Source organism: Rattus rattus, chromosome 16 (genome assembly GCF_011064425.1).
Source record: "Rattus rattus isolate New Zealand chromosome 16, Rrattus_CSIRO_v1, whole genome shotgun sequence".
NCBI lineage: Eukaryota > Metazoa > Chordata > Mammalia > Rodentia > Muridae > Rattus > Rattus rattus.
In genome coordinates, this window is record NC_046169.1 from 9875809 (window position 1) to 9894383 (window position 18575).

At 55.9% G+C, this 18575-nt stretch overlaps 1 protein-coding gene across 3 annotated transcripts; it reads left to right on the forward strand.

Annotated features, from left to right (window-relative positions):
• Positions 1-1122: 1122 nt before the first annotated feature.
• Positions 1123-18063, forward strand: Znf316 (zinc finger protein 316). Of its 3 annotated transcripts, none has more exons than XM_032886322.1 (7): positions 1125-1256; positions 5846-5961; positions 6293-6675; positions 6824-6915; positions 7517-7643; positions 8075-8188; positions 14423-18063. In XM_032886322.1, the coding sequence occupies exons 2-7, from the start codon at positions 5906-5908 to the stop codon at positions 16786-16788; spliced, it is 3138 nt and encodes a 1045-aa protein (XP_032742213.1). In that variant the 5' UTR covers positions 1125-1256; positions 5846-5905; the 3' UTR covers positions 16789-18063. The 3 variants fall into 3 exon arrangements, with proteins under 3 accessions (XP_032742214.1, XP_032742213.1, XP_032742215.1); XM_032886324.1 differs by having other exon boundaries at positions 5846-5901; XM_032886323.1 differs by lacking the exon at positions 5846-5961 and having other exon boundaries at positions 1123-1256.
• Positions 18064-18575: the final 512 nt, after the last annotated feature.

An 18575-nucleotide genomic window follows, 5' to 3' on the forward strand; every position in this document is an offset into this window, starting at 1 on the left:
CAGGCAACCTGTCCGTGTAAAAACTCAGGGTGTGTAAGAATGCCATCACAGAGATAGCTCACGTGCACACATGTGAACACATATCCCAGTAAAAACAAGAGACAAGTAGCTTCCTTCCATGTGTGCCTGCATGTGTGTGGGCAGGCAGGAAGGGTGACATTCTGGTCCCTAGAGAACCCACAAATAGAGGCAGGGGTTAGGGCTTACCCTAAAATGAGTAAGGCTATGAATCCTAAAGCATGAGAGTTTCACAAAGACTTTTCAATATAAGGGAGGGGCGGGCAAGGAAGAGAGGAGGGCAGAAGCTAGCACCCTGGTCTCCCCAGGATCATGTCCAGGGTTGGTCTCTGTAGGTACCTAGGGCATTTACTCCAGACATAGGTGGCCAGCAGGCTCGAGGTCCAGGGACTTCATAATAAAGATGGCCCATTTGGGGCTACAGAGCACTGCCGGAGTGGCTGTGAATATATCATTGGGCTGTCAAAGTTCGACCTGTCAAAGTCATGCAAGGCTATTTTTCCATATTCCTTCCAGGCGTCGGGATGATAGACTAGGGAGTTGAAGAACATAAGTCTATTCTGGAGTCAATCTTTAAGCTTTCATGAATTTGACTGCTATAGTCCACAGCAACCCCTCACGATCTGCCACACCCTTATCAGCACTGTCCTGCACACACAAGTAACGCCAGAAGGGATCAATCTCCTGGCCACACCCTTGCCTATATCAGGGTCAGACAAGCGCTGCCTGAATATACACAGGGGGTCACTACCCTTCTCCACCATCATGAGATCCAGGGAGGGTCCAGTGGGCAGGAGGACGGGTTCGCGGCACATCCTAGCATGAAGGTAGACCCAGGCTGTGGACTGGAGGAAAGAGATGCTTGCTGAGGCTGGCATGATGTCGTGGACATCTGCAAGGGTGGGCAGGGGTCTCCTGAAACATAGAAAAGCAGGTAATACAGGGATGCTCGTTGCAGGCAGCCATAAACATCCTCCAGGCATATGGGGGTGCAGCACAGCAGCCCCCTGTCTACACTCAGAGCTCCGTTACGCCCCATGACCGGAAGTGCCCCCCCGTGGGCGCGGACAAGGCGGGGCCGGCAGGCTGCACTTCCGGTGCCCACGCGCCGCCGCCTCCTCCGCCGTCGCGCAGCTCGCGGCCGTCACTTTGTGTAGTGCGGGGGGGTCCCCGGTGGTCACAGCCCCCCCACAAGTCCGTGTCTCGCTCCGGCTTGGCCGGGCCCGGGCGCGCGCGCGGTGAGTGGGGCGCGCGGACGCGGCAGGTGCGCGCGGGCGGGACGCGCGCGCTGGGGGCGGTGGCGGCGGCAAGGCTGGCCGTCATGGATGCTAAGGAGCTGGAGGCCTCGGGTGTCCGTGGGGAGATCGCGGGACTGCAAGGCTTGTCCTTGGTGGGGTCGGAGCTGCAGCTGCAGGAGCTGGCTCTTCCAGGCCCCTAGATCCCCCCAGTACCGACCTGGGCCTGCGCGGCACGTCACGGATGGCTTAACACCCCAGAGGGGAGCAGACTCTAGCGTGGGAGGGGGCGGGCCAGGGATGACTTGCACTGCACCCTTGCAAGGTGCTAGCGCCGCCTTCTCCAGCTTAGGGGCGGGAGCTGGGCTGGAGCTGCTCCCGCCCCCTGGAGAGACACCTTTCAAGGAGGGCTGTCACCACTCTGGCCCAAGCGTGTAGTGGATGCTAGGTTACACCCACCTAGAGGGAGGGAGAAGAGGGAAAGACCTTGTCCTGGCGCCCTACAGCCAGCTTTGTGACATCGAGGGGAAGTGGCCCAGCCTGCTTTATCTGTAAATGGAGGCTGGCTGGGCTGCTCTGCTAAATCTGATCCCCACCCCCCAGGTGGGTGGCAGAATCTAGGGTGCGTTATGTGGACACAAGGAGAGAGAGGAGGTGCAGGTACCATCGAAGATCAGCCCAACAGCTCAGCCTGGGTGGGTGGCTTTGGCTTTTTGTTCTGGTCTAGGAGGCTAGCGGGCCTGGTTGAGGAGCCTGGTCTGGGGGTCGTGGATGACATCCACGGAGCAACCCTGGAGAGTAGGGGCTCCAGAAACTGGGCAGATGGTGAGGATCATAGTGAACAGGGAAAGACATTCTGGACAACGTGGGGGCTACTGAGCAGGAATGAAGATAACTAGATACAAGTGTGCGTGCACACGTATGAACACACGCAAACATGCTCCTTCACATGGGTCCCCCTGGATTTGGGACTTTTCTGGAGTTCCTAACTTTTCAAACTTTGCACACTCCCTTCTCATGGACAGCTCTGCACCCCGTTCTGAATGTCTGCAGCACTGTCCCCTAGGCTCAGGATTTTAGTGGAAAGATGGGTCAAAGTGCCTCAGGGGTTTTGCCTGATGTAGCTGTGAACTTTGCATTCTAATCCAGGATGAGAGGTCAAGGAGAATGGAACAGAAAGGCATTCTGGGGGCTGACTGGCCAGGGTGGGGCTGAGAATAACCCAGGAGAAGGGGAACCCAGGGCCTGAGTTGCAGGAATATGAACTGACCTACCCGGGTCAGACTGGTTTTCAGAACTCGTGTTCTGAATCCTGGGTGAAAGCACCTGGAGCATCAGGCCTTCGTTGGCTTCTGCCCTGTCTTCCCATGGACATTACAAACCTTAGAGGCTTTTAATAGTTTTCCCCCCTTCATGCTCTGTCCTGACAAGGAGCAACTCAAGGGGGGAAGCATTTGCTTTGGCTCACAGTTTAAAGGCAGCTGCTCACATGGCCTCCCCAGTCAGGAAGCAGAGAGGTGGATGCTGGGGCTCAGCTCACTCTCCCCTTTTCATTCAAACCAGAGCCCCAGCCTAGGGAATGGTGCCGCCCACGTTTAGGGTGGATCTCCCCACCTCGGTTAACCTAATCTAGCCGTTCCCTCACAGACATCCCAGAGCCATCCTTTCTTCTGTAACTTCACATCCTGTCAAGTGTACAACAGTAACCATGATAGGGCTGGTGCACGGACTCAATTTTATCCACTGTCTTCTTTGGAGACAGAGACTCTCCATGGCTTCTGGGGTGGGTTTTGGTTCCGTGTACCCTTCCCTCAATCCGTGGCCTGCCTATTGTGGAGTGTGACAGTGGAGCCCTGACAATGATTTAAAAAAATATTCAATGTCCATGTCATTAACTATAGATCTCTGGGCCATGTCTTTAGTAAGTACTGGAGTGACTACTGTGTATCCGGGATAGGAAGTAAGGGGAAGAAATTGGGACTCTTCCTCATCCCTCGGTAATTTGTCCGTAAAGAAAATGTGCGTGCTGCCTGGGAAGAGACGTAGCCAAGGTGGGCTGCCTCTTCTTCCTCCCTTTTGTGTACAGTGTATCCACAAAGTTTTGCGTGTGCATATGTGCATGCAGATACATACAGTGCACATGTATATAACGGAGGTCAGCATAGCTGTCTTCCTTGGTCACTCGTCATCATATTATTTGAGGCAGTGTCTCTCTGATCCCAGAGCTTACCAACTCAGATTGCCTGGCTAGCACAGCCCAGGGCTTGGTTTACAGATAGATAGCACCGTGTTCTGCATTGACACCCACACCCCCAACCCCCTGCTGGAGGATTGAATTCAGGTCTCCGTGCTACTGTGGCAAACATGGGAATTACCTCCCCAGCCCCAGCTTTACTCCTTCCTTGGGTCCTTGCAGACAACAGACTGGCTCTGGGAAGTCTGAAGTTGCTGCCCAAGGTGGTGGCCAGTGGACAGGCGTTAGTTCTGTGGGTGTCTGGGCTCAGCTTGGCTCTATAGCCTTAGGCCTGAGTAAGCCCTTCTCTAGGTCTGAGGTAGGTAGGTGGTGGTTGGGAAATCTCTCCCTTAGTGTTCTCGGTGCCTCTGGGTTCTGGCCAGGACAGCTAAGGCATACAACTATTCCTACCCTTCAGGCATCTTTCAACACCAAAGAGCCCTGGAAGGCTCCGATGCTTCTCTCTCTCTCTTTTTCTTTTTTTTTTTTCTTTTCTTTTTTTTTTTTTGTAGCTGGGGACCAAACCCAGGGTCTTGCACTTGCTAGGCAATCTTCAATCTTTGAGACAGGTGCTCTTGAATATAGCTCGAGATAGTGCTCGGGAACAAGACAAAGGGGACTTGTGGATGTCAAGAGTCCCAGCCTGTGGATTTGGGAGGAGGGGCATGACGGTTGGCACTGGCAGGGATGATCAGAGAGTTCCAGCTGCTAAAATATGGGGTGGGGTTCGTTTAGTTTTGTTTTGTTTGCTCTCTCTCTCTCTCTCTCTCTCTCTCTCTCTCTCTCTCTCTCTCTCTCTCTCTCTCTCTCTCTCTGTGTGTGTATGAATGATGTGTGTGGAGGCCGGAAGTCAATGGTTCAAAAGCTGTCCACCTTAGGTTTTCTAAGACAGCGTCTGTCACTGAGCCTGGAACTCACTGAGCTGAATTGGCCACCTCAGCTGGCCAGCAGGTCCCATGGAACCTCGAGTCTCTATCTCCACAGTACTGGGATGATTGGCATGTACCTCATGCCCAGCTTTTACGTTATAAAGAACGAACTCAAGTCGTCATGCATGTGAAGCAAGCATATTACTGACTGAGCCAGTACCAAAGTCTAGATTTTAATTAAAAAAAAAAAAAAGTATGTGTTTTGCCTCCATGTGTGTCTGTGTACTACTTGTATGCCTGGTGCCCACAGAGAACAGAAAAGGACATGGGATCCCCTGGAACTGGAGCTACTGATGGTTGTGAGCCACCCTGTGGGTGCTGGGAATTGAACCCTGGTCCTCTGGAAGAGCAGCCAGTGCTGTGAACTGCGGAGCCATCTCCTCATCCCCTAGAGCCTAGGTTTTAAAGATGTCTGAACAGAAAGGGGATAGGATACAGTGAGCCCAGCCTGAGCAGGCCGCTCATGTGTGTCCAAAGGAATACCAGGCACAGTGCTCCGACTTCTCATGGCCCTGGGGATCTTCACCTGCCACCGTCTGGTTTTAAGCTTCCTGAGGCAATGCTGTCTGCTGGAGGTGGCTCCAGGGTCTGGTGTGGCCTGGCATTTCAGGACCTTTTTGGAACTCAGCATGCTGGGGTGGTCTGCCTTGCTTTGCAGAATAGTCCCATTGAGATCTGAGATACATACAGGGTAGGTTCCAGGTGGCAGGGTGGTGAAAGGAGACATGGGAATGAATTTGAAAACCACCGGGGTGGAGAGATGGCCCGACAGCTAATGGTGCCTGCTGTCAAGCCTCACGTCTTGAGTTTGATCCCCGAGACCCAAGCGGTAGGAGAGAACTGACTCCTGCAAGTTGTCACCCAACCTTCACCTTTGCCATGACGTGCACCACTACTCCACAAATTAAACAGCAACGAAAACATAATAAAAAAGGAAACATAATTGCTCCCCTCTGGAGATCCACTGGGCTGGGTTTTTGTAGATAAGGAACAGTTTAGTGGCTGTAGGACCTCTGTTCCTGTCCCCTTAAGCCCGTGGCTCTAGGCTCCAGGTCAGATACAGCTAGACTGCGTCTGTGGCATCGTTGAGGGAGCAGGACTCTGTGAGCCTCTGAGGTGTTGACATTTCAACCATGCTTATTCTCTGACCCTCCAGCGTAAAGGAGGGTCACCTCACGTGTCACCAGTGATGAGCCAGGCTCCATCTCTGTGCCTGAGATTTGCATAGCACCAGGGAAAGATCAGCAGTCGAGTAATGCGTGCTCATGGCCCTCCATGTCTCTTTTCTTCTTCTTCTTCTTCTTTTTTTTTTTTTTTTTTGGTTCTTTTTTTGGAGCTGGGGACCAACCCAGGGCCTTGCGCTTCCTAGGCAAGCGCTCTACCACTGTGCTAAATCCCCAACCCCTCCATGTCTCTTTCTTGACTTACAGACGGGGTTCTGAAAGGAAACAAGATCCTCTTCGGGCCCTGTATCCCCCCAAGCCTTGTAAATGCCTGGTGTCGACAGTCCTCGGGCCTGGCCTGGTTCATGTGCACCGAGGGCTGGGTAAGCCTCTTTGCTTTCTGTGTGGACCAGGCCGCCCTCTGTAGATTACACTCATGGATTAAACGTGGATCCCTGGGGCTGGCTCTGTTGCCTGCATCCCATGCTTCTGGTCCTGGAGGATAGACTGGGTTGGGATAATGGTGACTCACCCAGGAACAGGTTGGAGCTCCCACTAGACACACGGCTGCTGATGAGAGAACCAGGAGCCATGTCCCAGAGGCTGTTGAGGAGGGAGCCCCTTAGGTGGTGTTTCTGGGCCTGCTAGTTGTCCAGCCTGAGATGGCAGGTAGAGCTCTTGTGGCCGCCTCTGCAAAACGCCTCTGTGTTTCAGGCCACACGGAGGCTCTCTCCCGGGGATGATGGCTGCCCTTCATACTGCTCCAGACTCCCCAGATACCCAACTGGAGCCAGCAGAAGATGGCTCGGAATGTGATGCTGAGCCCGAGGAGGAAGAGGAGGAGGAAGAGGAAGAGGAGCAGGGGAGAGAGGAGGAGGAGGTAGTAGTAGAAGAGGAAGTGGCCACAGAGGTGCAGGAGGCGGCGGAAGTGGAAGTGGAGGCCAACTCAGCGGACACTGGTGGTGGCGATGATGGTGATGATGGTGATGACGGTGATGTGGAGGAGGTGCTGGCAGAGGCGCAGACTCTGAGCTTAGGGACCCAGAAGCCGCTTAGCAATGGTGCTGATGCCAAGTCACCAGCTCTTCAAGGAAAAGGTAAGGACGGGGACTCTGTCGCTGCCGGGGAGACCGAGAGACTGAGGCCATGAAGGGGGACCTGGATCTGAAGTGTGGGTTTGAGGACCCAGGGCCCCTCCCTGCTTGCCAGCCAGGCACCACTGGCTCTGAGCATTCTTCCTTTCAGCCCTGCAGGCCTCCCGGCTACCTCCCACTACTCAGGGTGACGATCCAGAGGAAGAGGAGGAAGAGGAAGATGACGAGCATTTCCTGACTCAGGTGAGCTGCTCTCTGCATAGGCAGCTCTGGGCACCGATCAGCCTCTCTGTCCCCAGCGGCCTTACACCATGGTCTGGAGCCCTCTGTGGGTGGGGCATCAGCAAGAACATGGCTTCAGGTTCCAGGCCCTGGGTTTATGTGGTGATGTTTTTTCCCCAGGTCCCTGTGCCTTCCCAGGCCATCATGTTGTTTCTAGTACTCTAGCTCCCACCCCGAGTCAGGTTGGAGTTTTTTAGAATGGCTCTCCCTTTCCTGGGGTCTGTTTTCCTGCTGTTGGGTCAGGTGTTGGCACCCACATTCAGTTTGGTTGGTACCACCTGTCCATCCGAATCCCAGCCAAGGTATTTGCCGGGACCAGTGGGTGTGGCAGGGAAGGGATGTGAGGGTAGCAAGGGCCTCTGCCCTCTCTGAGTCTGAGGTTTTCATCTCTGGATAGAAGATGGGCCCCATCACAGCGTGAGAGGCCTGAGAGGCTGCGGTAGCATCCGGGCACATGTGGTCCCATCTGTGATGGGATGCTGGGCTCTCCAAGCTTATTTCAAATGGGTGCTGGAGGCAGGGCATCCCTTCAGCCTCTCTCCTGGGGCTCTGTGTTCCTCAGGGCCTGGTGACTTTTGAAGATGTGGCTGTGTACTTCTCTTTGGAGGAGTGGGAGAGGCTGGATGTGGACCAACGGGACCTCTACCGGGACGTGATGCAGGAAAACTATGGGATCCTGGTTTCCTTGGGTAAGGAAACCCCACCCCACCCCCAACCCCCAGGGCAGTCAGTGAGGGCTCTGAGGGCTTAGCTTCTTGAGGGAAAGGACTTTAGAGCAGTCAGGCCATTTTGGCCTCTGGGTGCAGGGAGTCTGAAGTAGGGGAAGACGTGTTATGAAGCTGTTAGTCCACCGGCCTCTCAACCGTGCAGCCCAAGAAGCCTGTAGGTAGGAGCAGAAAGGGTGGGTATCCTGATGGAAGGTATGGGGTGGGTGTGGAAGGACAGCTGGCTGGATGCAAGGCCTCCGGGGCGTGGACTACAAGAGCTCAGAGCAGAGGTGGTGGGAAGGGCTGGGCTGGGAGGGCAGAGAGCAGAGGAATCGAATGTGGACGGGGATGGCTTGGGCCCCATTGGAGCAGTCATCATCCCTGCAGCTGTCGTCTGTCCCTCTCCTGGGCAGGATACCCAATCCCTAAGCCGGATCTGATCTTCCACCTCGAACAAGGAGAAGAACCTTGGGTCGAAGACAGCCCCCATCCCGAGGAGGGAGACGTCGTCACTGGTGTCTACACGGGTGAGTAGGACACCAGCCTTGGAGGGTCATTGCTCAGAGCTGTGTCTGACTTTAGCCTTGACCAAGGCAAGCACTCAGCAGACCTTCGCCTGGTCCTCTACCTCCCTGAGGAGGTTAATGCTAATGTCTTGGGGTCTGCAGTGGTTGTGAGGAGACAGGGGAGCTGCTGTGTGCTGACCCCTGCCGTCCGCTCCCGAGTCCTCCTGGTCCAGCTTCATAGAGGTCTAAGGGCTAGTGCACGTCTTTAGAGAACCTTTGGAGCCTGTTTCGTTTATTTTTTTCTTCATAAATGAGTGGAGTTGGCAAACTGGCACAGAAACCCACCAAACCGTCAGTGTGGCTTTCCACACTTGGACTAACCAGTTTTCTGGCTTGCCCACCTATTTGGCCATAAGGGGTCTTCACTTCCTCTGGGCCATCCAGCCTGATTTTTCTCTTTTGAGACAGAGTCTCACTGCATTTGGAGGCTCACCAATTGAGGCTGGCTGGCCCATGAACTCCAGGGATCCACCTCTCTCTGTCCCTCCGGGGTGTGCCACCATGCCAGCACCTCCTCTTCTGTCTCCCCCTCCACTGCCTTGCACTGGTTCAGGCTTTGCCTGTTCAACTCCCTGGGCCCCACATTATTCATACGGAGAATAAAGCAACTGAACTAAACCCTCAGACCCCACCCCGAGCATGCACATGGAATATGCTATGGGTTCTACACATCTCATGGGGTCTTTGGAGTGATGGAGACCCTTGCCTGAAAGGTGTCTCTCTGGGGGGCTGGGGTGTTGTCACCCGAGGGTGGGGTTATATCATAGATGTGTATGAAAACAAGAAGACAGGAAACCTCACTCTGGTATGCTCGTGAGTCCTCACAGCAGCGTACTGAGGGGCAACCAGGAATCAAGCCTTCCTTCAGATGAAGCCCCCAAACTAGGTAGTGTTCTTGAGGGCCCAAGTGGGAGGTGTGTTCCATTCATGGACACGTCTAGAAAACCCACTTAGAGTGGGACATGAGTCAACCTCTTGAGTGTAGGTTCAAGGTGTGCCCTTGTGTTCCCTTGAAGGGTCCATGGGAGGAGTCTGGTCCTTCTCAGTGCAGGTGACACCAGGTAACAGGTGCCACACAGATACACACCTGGATGGGAACCGGAAGCTCGTTGAGAGGACTGGCTAACTGGGTCAGTGGCTGTTTCTTCTGTGTTGAGCCACGGTATTGGAGCTGGTGGCCCGAGATGTCTCTCAGCCTGGCTCTGTCTGCACAGTGGCAGCTGGCAAAGGGTCCATGAACATCTTTTAAACAGTGGGTCTCAACCTTCCCTATGCTGCAGCCCTTTAATACAGCTCCTCATGTTGTGCTAAGCCCCAACCGAAGAGTTATTTTCATTGCTTCTTCCTAACTATAATGTTGCTACTGCCATGAATCACAATGTAGACATCTGTGTTTTCCGGTGGTCTTAGGCAACACCTGTGAAACAGCTGTTTGATCCTCAAAGGGTCATGACCCAGCACTCAGGAGGCAAAGGCAGATGAATCTGCTTGAGTTTCATGGGAGCCAGGGCTACAATGTCTCAAGAAAAAGAATCATGGGTGGGGTCAGAGGACAACCCCGGTGCTAGTCCTCACCTTCCACTTTGTTTGCAACAGGGTGTCAGTATGATTCACCACTCACATAGGGTCTGCTAGCTGCTAGGGCTCTCCAGGATTTTCCTGCCCCCTAAAGGATTAGTGATTAGACTCGAGAACTATGCCTGGCTTTTCATTGGCACTTGGGATTTGAACTCAGGTCCTCATGCTTGCATGGTGAACACTTTACTTCTGAGCTATTCTCCTCCCAGCCCCCAGTGCATGTGTGATGTGTCACATGACTGCCCATAGGGGATCCAAACATAATGGCAGACTTTGGGGGAAGCCCTTAGGTCTTCCTTCTGAAGATCCTGAGGATACTGAGAGGTTCATTGTCTGCCTCTCTTTTTCTCTGTCTTTTTATATTCGTCTCTGCCCAGCAGTGCCAGCTGGGCACTGAGACTGTCTGAGTCTGTCCTTAGGCTGGCCATCTGGATTTCAAAATTAGTCCTGTAAGACAAGACTCTAACCTGCCTCTGTCCCTTGTGAATTCAACTGTACATGACGTGTGGGCGCCTGGCCTCGTCCCTTCATCAGGTGTTGCCACTTTCTGTGTGATCCTCAGTCCCACTGCCCGATAGCCTGGTCCCTAGGTATCCTAGCCACCTCCAACTCTTCACTCCTGCATCATCCAGACAAGTTCATCCTCCTGACCCAGCTTCCACACCAGGGTCCTTGGTCTGTGTGAACACCCCATGTGGTCTGGAGAGATCCCTGCCTCCAGTCTGCAGTGCGGGGAGTGCAGCCGGAGAAGGCCTGCCCCAGTGGCTGCTGCCCTTTTCTCTCTGTCTGTGTCCCTGGCCTTATGCCCTGAGACAGACCTTCCCTGCTTCCTTCCTCCCTAGCACTCCAGAGGCTGTGCCGACTAGAGCAGGACTGGCCCTGTAGGGGCCACCCCGACTCCTGCAGGCTTCTGCCCGTTTTCCTTTCTTGATGTGTGTGCATGTGTGCATGTGCACATGTGCAGTTGTGCATGGAGGCCGGAAGTCAACATAGGAGCTGTCTGCCTTGCTGAGGCAGGGTTTCTTGCTGGGATCTGGGGCTTCATGATTAGGCCGGCTGGCTGGTGAGCCTGAGGACTCTGTCCATGTCCGCCCTCCCTAGTCTGGATCACAAGCACACTGCCACATTGGCTGTTCACACACGTGTGCTGGGAAAACTCAGGGGTTTATACTCGTGTGGCAAGTGCTAGGATTTACCATCTTCCCAGCCCCATTTCCGGAAGTAAAGGATAAAAAGGATACACAACACCCAGGAGTGGCCCTGTTTAAACATTATAATATAGTTCAGTGGGTAGAGATGTGGGTTAAGCAGTGAGGATCCAGAACTAGCAAGTAAGCACAGCTGTGGTGGGGCTTGGGGCATGTCTGGAGCCCCTCACGTGACCTTTCTCAACGAAGTGCACGCTGTGAGCCTTGGGACAGCTGACCCAGCAGCTCTCGGCTACCTAGTGGTTCAGCTAAGCAGAAATGAGCACAGGGAAGGGAGAGCCACAGGGGAGAGGTCTGTTGGCCAGGGGCAGTGCAGGAACCCCCCAGCAGGCAGGCCGGCACACAGCCATGAACAACTAGACACTTGAGCAGCGCTTCTCATTCTATGGGTCGAGATCTCTCTGGGGTCGCATTATCAGATATCCTGTATATCAGATATATTTACATTACGACTCATGACCCTAGCAAAATTCATTATGAAGTCACAATGAAATAACTTTATCATTGGGTGTCTCCACAATATGAGGGACTGTATTAAAGGGTCACAGTTTAGGAACATTGAGAACCGCTGCTTTAGAGGGAACCTGGAGGGAACCTGGAGAGTAGTGTCCTCTAGTCCTAGTCAGGACACAAGGGGCTGGAGTTCTGTCGTTTCCCAGGTCCCTGGGCTTGGTGCAGGTGGGAGGGAAGAACAGACAGTATCTGGCAGAGAGGCTGGCTTAGCACCTGGAGCAAAGGGGCAGACAGATGTCCAGGTGCTGAGGGCATGCTCTGAGGTGACAAAGGTCTCCATCTGGGCAGACCCAGCTCCAGTTAACACCAGAGCCTTGGTATTGAATCTGCACATCATGCATGAGACATCAAGGCCAAAGAATTGCTGGTTTTTAAGAGGCCACTCACCAGCAATTTGGGGGTGGGGGGCAACCCAGTGCCCATCCCCAGAGAAGGGCTGCCTGCCTCCAGACCTGTTCGCTTGTCCACAGCTTGGCTTAGGGGACAGATGCCAGTTACAGGAGCGTGTTGCCTTCCCAAGCTGTAGTTCAGACACCTCCCTGGCAGTGAGGCTGCCAGCATCTATAGACTTGCACACCACTGTAGTATGCCTCCTCCCTTGGGGACTGTCCCCAATAAGGGAAGGAACTTTGCCTGAGCTCATCTCCCACTGGAGATGGGGGTGGATGCTTATCTGGGCCCATCAGGACAACAGATTGTTAATGAAAAGAAAATGGCAACTTGACTAGGGACCTCAGTCTCCCAACACCTTGTCAGGATCAGTGGTTCTCTACGACTGATGCCAGGCTGCCTCCAAGACAGCCAGTGCCCCACCCTGTAGCCTTGGAAGGGACTGGTCGCTCAGGGTCTCTGGAGCAAAGATCTGGGTAAAGGGCCCAGCTTGACTCATGCAGTCCTTGGAGAACACACAGACTTGGGGCGTCTGCCATGGGAGATCCCCTGGGGTGAATCATGGAATGAACTAGTTTCGGGCTTGTAAATCCCAGGACTGTGCATCAGAGGAACCTATAAGACTCACACCGCCAGCTGCTATGACAAAGAGGCTGTGACCCAATGACATTTGAGACATGGGGGAAACTGGTGACAGCCCACAGTTCTGAGGGCTTCAACGTACTACCCTCTACCAGCTCCTCTCCCTTTTCCCTTACTGTGAGCAGGAAACCGGTTTCACCAGGGTCTGGGTGTCCCAAGCTCAGGGCACGGCTTGTGACGATATTCTTGTGGCCATGCTGTGTAATTTGGCTAGACAGTGGGCTTTGAGCCTGTGTTTTCCTGGACCCTTCACCTACGGTCAGATCCTTGGAGAAAGTGTTGGGTGCAAGGCAGCCCTCACCCCAACTTCACTACCCTGTGGGTCTGGGTTTGGCCCTCAAGGTCACCTTGCTGCCCTCCCCCACCACCTTCTAGCTGTTAAGGAACACAACACACCATAACCCTAGGTTTCAAGTCTCACAGCACGCCTGACGCCTGATGAATCCTCACCTGAGACTTACAGAGACAGGCTCTGTGTGGTGGCTGTCACTGGAGATGGCTTTGAGCAAACACTCTAAGCAGGAAATGGGGGACCAAAGCTGGTCTCCCTTGGGGTTCTCCTCTCCCAGAAGCCCAGTAGCTTCCTGAGGGTACCTTGGGGTAGAACCAGCTCTGACTTCTCCAGAGTGGCCTCTAAACACCGCTGAGCACAATGCAGGCCTCATGCTTGCTGAGCGGTGCCAACCCGAGGTAGCAGTGAGGCCCCAGGCCTCTCAGGATTACCCACCCCACAAAGAGAACTTTGCAGAGTGGGGTGCAGGGGCTTACCTTCTAAGACAGCAGGCATCCCTGCTGTCCCCAGACTCTGGCCAAGTCCCAGCCTACCCTCTCAGCTCTTGCTAGAACTAGGTCCCGGAGAGTTGCAGACTGGCTCAGAAATCCAGGGACTTGGATTTGTTCCTCTGCATTGGCTTCCCTGCCTTATTGGGCTCATGGGTACGCGGCCGCCGGCCACTCCTCATTACTCTGGTGACAGCTGGAGGTAAACTGGCTTAACAAATGTTTCCATTTACAGCTTCTAAATTATATATTACCACAATGGTGGTACAGACTAAGAAAAAAAAAATGAACCCATTTCCTTGCCATATGACAGTGTGCTCATCCCTATCTGTGGCTAGGCCCTTGCAGCTTCATGCGTGTGGCACTGTGCTGTCTTCTCCCGTGAATAACATCTAGAATGCAGAAGGAGGGCTGCTGACCTTATAAGCCAGCTGTGGGTTTTGAGACTTCTTGGCCCAGTCCCTGGCTTCTGTGGTCTAGGCTCACCCGGGGCCAGCAGCAGTCTAGATGGGCCAGACCTCTGCCCTCAGATTCAAGTGGCTGGGAGGATTTTTCTGCCCTACCTGCGGGAGCTCAGCCCTTTCAGTGGCTGACTTCTGAGGGGGAGTATGATGAACAAGGGGGGGGCCGCAGGTGCTCTGAACACCTCCAGTGTCCCTGTGTCTCCTGGGTGCATCATGGGGGCGTTGTCAACAGGCTCATTTCTGGAATGAGGTGGCCCTACAGACCTGTTTGTAGAGCCCACAGGTTCCAGGAAGGGCAGTAGTGAGTCAGGCTGTGTATCTCGGTGGGAATGGCACAAAGTCCCAGGCGTGCTCACAATACACACATCCTCTAAGCTGCTCCAGAGTTCTGCAATGCAGAGTTCAGGAAAATGAAGCCCAGGGGTGACCTCTAACAGGGAGGAACTCAAGACCCCACATGCACTCTTTTTTATGGTTCTCCCTGACTAGCCATTTCTGTCCTGAGTAGAAGGGAACTGTGGCATGCACCACACACAGACTGACTTAAGGGTCTGGCTGCCATGAAGGCCAATTTCCCTGCCAAGGTGAAATTGTACCGTCTTTCTCTTTTCGTCTGTCAGGAGCCTGGTTCTGGAACGACGACCTAGAGGACCACGAGGAGGAAGATGATGAGGACTTCCTTGCTGAGATGGCGGAGGAGGAGAATGAGCCCCCCGGGCTGTGGTCTGCTGCCTATGGAGTGGGGGATGTACCTGGGACTTGGGGCCCCGACGACTCAGATTCCGTGCAGACCCCAGAGGGTTGGGGACCCAACCCAGGCAGCCTTGGTATTCTGGCGGAGGAGGTTGAAGCAAAACATTTCCTGTCCGGTCGGGGGCCTGGGGAGAACTTTCTGGTGCCCTGGGCATTTCCCGCAGTGGCTGTCCCCATCGGATGTCCGGAGACCACTTGCGATGTGTGCGGCAAAGTGTTTCCGCACCGTTCGCGCCTGGCCAAGCACCAGCGCTACCACGCAGCGGTCAAGCCCTTCGGTTGTGAGGAGTGCGGCAAGGGCTTTGTGTACCGCTCGCACCTGGCCATCCACCAGCGCACGCATACCGGCGAGAAGCCCTTCCCGTGCCCGGACTGCGGCAAGCGCTTCGTCTACAAGTCGCACCTGGTCACGCACCGGCGCATCCACACGGGCGAGCGGCCCTACCGCTGTGTCTTCTGCGGCGCGGGCTTCGGGCGGCGCTCCTACTTGGTGACCCATCAGCGCACTCACACGGGCGAGAGGCCCTACCCGTGCTTACACTGCGGCCGTAGCTTCAGCCAGAGCTCAGCGCTCGCCCGCCACCAGGCTGTACACACCGCTGACCGTCCTCACTGCTGCCCAGACTGCGGCCAGGCCTTCCGCCTGCGCGCCGACTTCCAGCGTCACCGGCGTGGCGGCGGCTGCACGGAACCCAGCAGCGGCGATGGCGCGCGTACCGCTCCACACGAGGTGGGGATGGCTCCCAACGAGGTGGAGATGGCAATCGCGGCTGTAGCCACGGCGGAACCCGAGGAACTGGAGTCCGGGCCCGCAGAGAAGAATGAAGAGCCCAAGGCTGGTGTGGCCGATGGAGACAAGGAAGTTGAAGTCAGACAGGACGAGCAGGTGGTGGTCGCTGCGGCAGCAGAGGCGACTGTCCCCGACAGCAAGAAGGATCCTGAGCCAGACAGGAGGTTCCGTGAGATGGGCAACGGCCTGGCGGAGGGCGAAGGGCCTTCCTCGCACCGGTTCGGCTTCCATTTCCCCATGCACCCCAAGTCCTGGCTGCATCCGGACGGATTCCCCTTGCTGGGGTTCCCCGAGTTCTCTGAACGGCTGCAGACCGATGGGCGCCATCTGCCCGGCCCCCTAGGCGCCCCGCTATCCCTGCAGGGCATGGGGTTGGCTTGCGACCCGTTCCGTAGCGCGGGCCCCGGCGCCAGGGCGGATAGTGGCCTGCGAGCATTCGCGCCCGCCGTCGGCTCGTTGCTGTCGGAGCCGGCGCCTGCCGCGCTGGCGGAGGAGGAGAGTCCGTGGATCTGCTCGGACTGCGGCAAGACGTTCGGGCGGCGCGCAGCGCTTGCCAAGCACCAGCGCTACCACGCGGGCGAGCGGCCGCACCGCTGCGCCGACTGCGGCAAGAGCTTCGTGTACGGCTCGCACCTGGCTCGGCACCGGCGCACGCACACGGGCGAGCGGCCCTTCCCGTGCCCGGAGTGCGGTGCTCGCTTCGCCCGCGGCTCGCACCTAGCGGCGCACGTGCGCGGCCACACGGGCGAGAAGCCGTTCGTGTGCGGCGTGTGCGGCGCGGGCTTCAGCCGACGCGCTCACCTCACGGCACACGGGCGCGCGCACACGGGCGAGCGGCCCTACGCGTGCGCCGAGTGCGGCCGGCGCTTCGGCCAGAGCGCGGCACTAACGCGGCACCAGTGGGCGCACGCCGAGGAGAAGCCGCACCGCTGCCCGGACTGCGGCAAGGGCTTCGGCCACAGCTCGGACTTCAAGCGGCACCGACGCACGCACACGGGCGAGAAGCCTTTCCGCTGTGCCGACTGCGGCCGTGGCTTCGCGCAGCGCTCCAACCTCGCCAAGCACCGGCGCGGCCACACGGGCGAGCGGCCCTTCCCCTGCCCAGAGTGCGGCAAGCGTTTCTCTCAGCGTTCCGTGCTCGTGACGCACCAGCGCACGCACACAGGGGAGCGGCCGTACCTGTGCTCCAACTGCGGCCGGCGCTTCTCGCAGAGCTCGCACCTCCTCACGCACATGAAGACGCATCGCGGGCAAGGGGGCGCGCCAGCGCAGAACACCTCCGCCAAGGCCCAGGCGTCTGCCAAGGCAATACCGCCTCTGCCTCCATCGGGCTCGGGCTCCGGCGCTGGAACGCTGCTCGAGTTCGCCGGAGGAACCAGCTTCGGCTCCGATCCAGCCGCGTTCGCCAGCCCCTCGGGCACCTACGAGGAGAGCATCCTGTGAGGCCTGTCGAAGCGCGCGGCGTGTCCTCCGGCTCTTCGGCGGCCTGAGGATTCCCACTCTTGGGTGCTCAGGTCCCTTCCGCCCCAAGCTTCAGATCTGGCTTGGGTGCGCACGGGCCGCCATCCTGATCAAGACCGACCCATCCCTGGATCTGTGCTACAGGGGTGGTGGGATGGCGGGCAAGACCTATTAGTTCATCACGGATCCGGTTCAGGTGGCCTGTAGAGCCCCGCTGCTTTAGGAGTCCGTCACCGGGCTCTCTGGTGCATTTGGGTTTCTTGGTGGGTTTGACCTCCACCAATCTCCACCAATCTCTCCCTGGGAGATTTGGGGACCATCTTCCTGTCATTTGAGTGAGTCCAGTAAGTTTTCAGAACCTAGTTCGTGGCTGGCAGGAACCTCAATAGGTTTTGGGGGAAGTGGAGGTACCAACAGGGGAAGCTTTTCTGTCGATTGTAGGTATTCATTTCCATCTCTTATATGACCCGAAGAGTGTGGGAGGAGTTGAAAAAGCAAAATACCAAACGAGTAGCCAGGTTGCAGATGCTGTCAAGGTCCCTGGGGAGTTGGAAGCCTTATTCTTTGAAAATCCTCACTCCAACCCCTAAACACAGGTCCGACAAGCCCTGGCTACAACATGGATTTTGGTATTACTATCCCCTCTCAGTCTGTTCTCTAGTGGCTACAAGTAGCACACATGGTCATATGTGGGGTGCTGGTCTGGGCTCCTAGCCCCCAGCCTTTCCTAGCCGATCCCTCCCCTGGAGCAGGTGACTGTGGAGTCCTGCATTCAGTCAGCCTTTCCACAGCACTGGGGTGGGCCCAGGAAGCTTCCCTCTTATCCTGTAATAAGGGCCCTACATCCTCTGCAAGCATTTTCACTTGGCTTCTGGGGTCACCCTACACAAGAAGCGGGTAGTGTTTCTGCCATGGGCGGGTCCGTGGCCACAGAGGGATTGGCGGCTTGCACAGTGGTTGTCCACATAAGGGATTATGTCGATCTGAGCTTACAGCACCTTACTCTGCAAGGCCCCTGTACAGTGGACAGCCCGGACTGTTGGCATCTGTGGGGGGTTCCCAGGAGCCTCTCCCACCTTCCATGAACTCTGGGCCAGTGTGACTAGGGGCTAGAGAGGTGAGATTTCCACCCAACTGCATTCCCTTTTAGACCTAGATCCGTTGTTGTAGTATAGACAATGAGCTTGGGGCCCAAAAGCTAACAGGCAGGCTGCTAGGTGCTGGGTGGGTCGTCCATGGGTGGGAGGAGAGCCTGGGTGGTGATGGTCAGAACTTATCCTGACTTGGTGAGGTTGCATTGAGTGGGGAGGAAGACATGGGTCCTTGTTGTTCAGCAGTGGACAACACACATCCCTTTTCTCTTTCCATGTCTTCCGGGACGAGCTTCAGAACAAGCCAGGGCAGGGTGGTCCGTGAGGGTGCCATCCCATCCCTCTTAGTCTGCAGCCATAACCACCCTGCCCCCTCTCTTGTGGACAGGAGGACCTAGCTTTAATAAAGGTGGAGTAATAAGCTTTTGGACTGGACTCTACTTTTGCCCCACCTCGGTGCCTGTTAGTGACACTCACTCTGGAAAGCCCATCTCCTTTCTGACCCCACCTCCCACCCTTAGAGAAACCAGAATCAAATCTGGCATCACGGATTGGGCCTGCGTCCACCACATCTTGCTGGGATACCTCACACTGCCAGGAATTTGGAACATACACAGGCATGACTGTGACTAACCTTCCAGGTTGAGAGCAGGCCTAGTCTCCTTCCTGGGAATGCAG

What these genes read in the sequence shown, in the direction of transcription:
- Znf316 (XM_032886322.1), top strand. Translation starts at nt 5,906, where the DNA reads ATGCCTGGTGTCGACAGTCCTCGGGCCTGGCCTGGTTCATGTGCACCG. An exon ending in TCATGTGCACCGAGGGCTGG is followed by an intron (nt 5,962 to 6,292) that starts GTAAGCCTCTTT and finishes TCTGTGTTTCAG; the next exon opens with GCCACACGGAGGCTCTCTCC. An exon ending in ACGAGCATTTCCTGACTCAG is followed by an intron (nt 6,916 to 7,516) that starts GTGAGCTGCTCT and finishes TGTGTTCCTCAG; the next exon opens with GGCCTGGTGACTTTTGAAGA.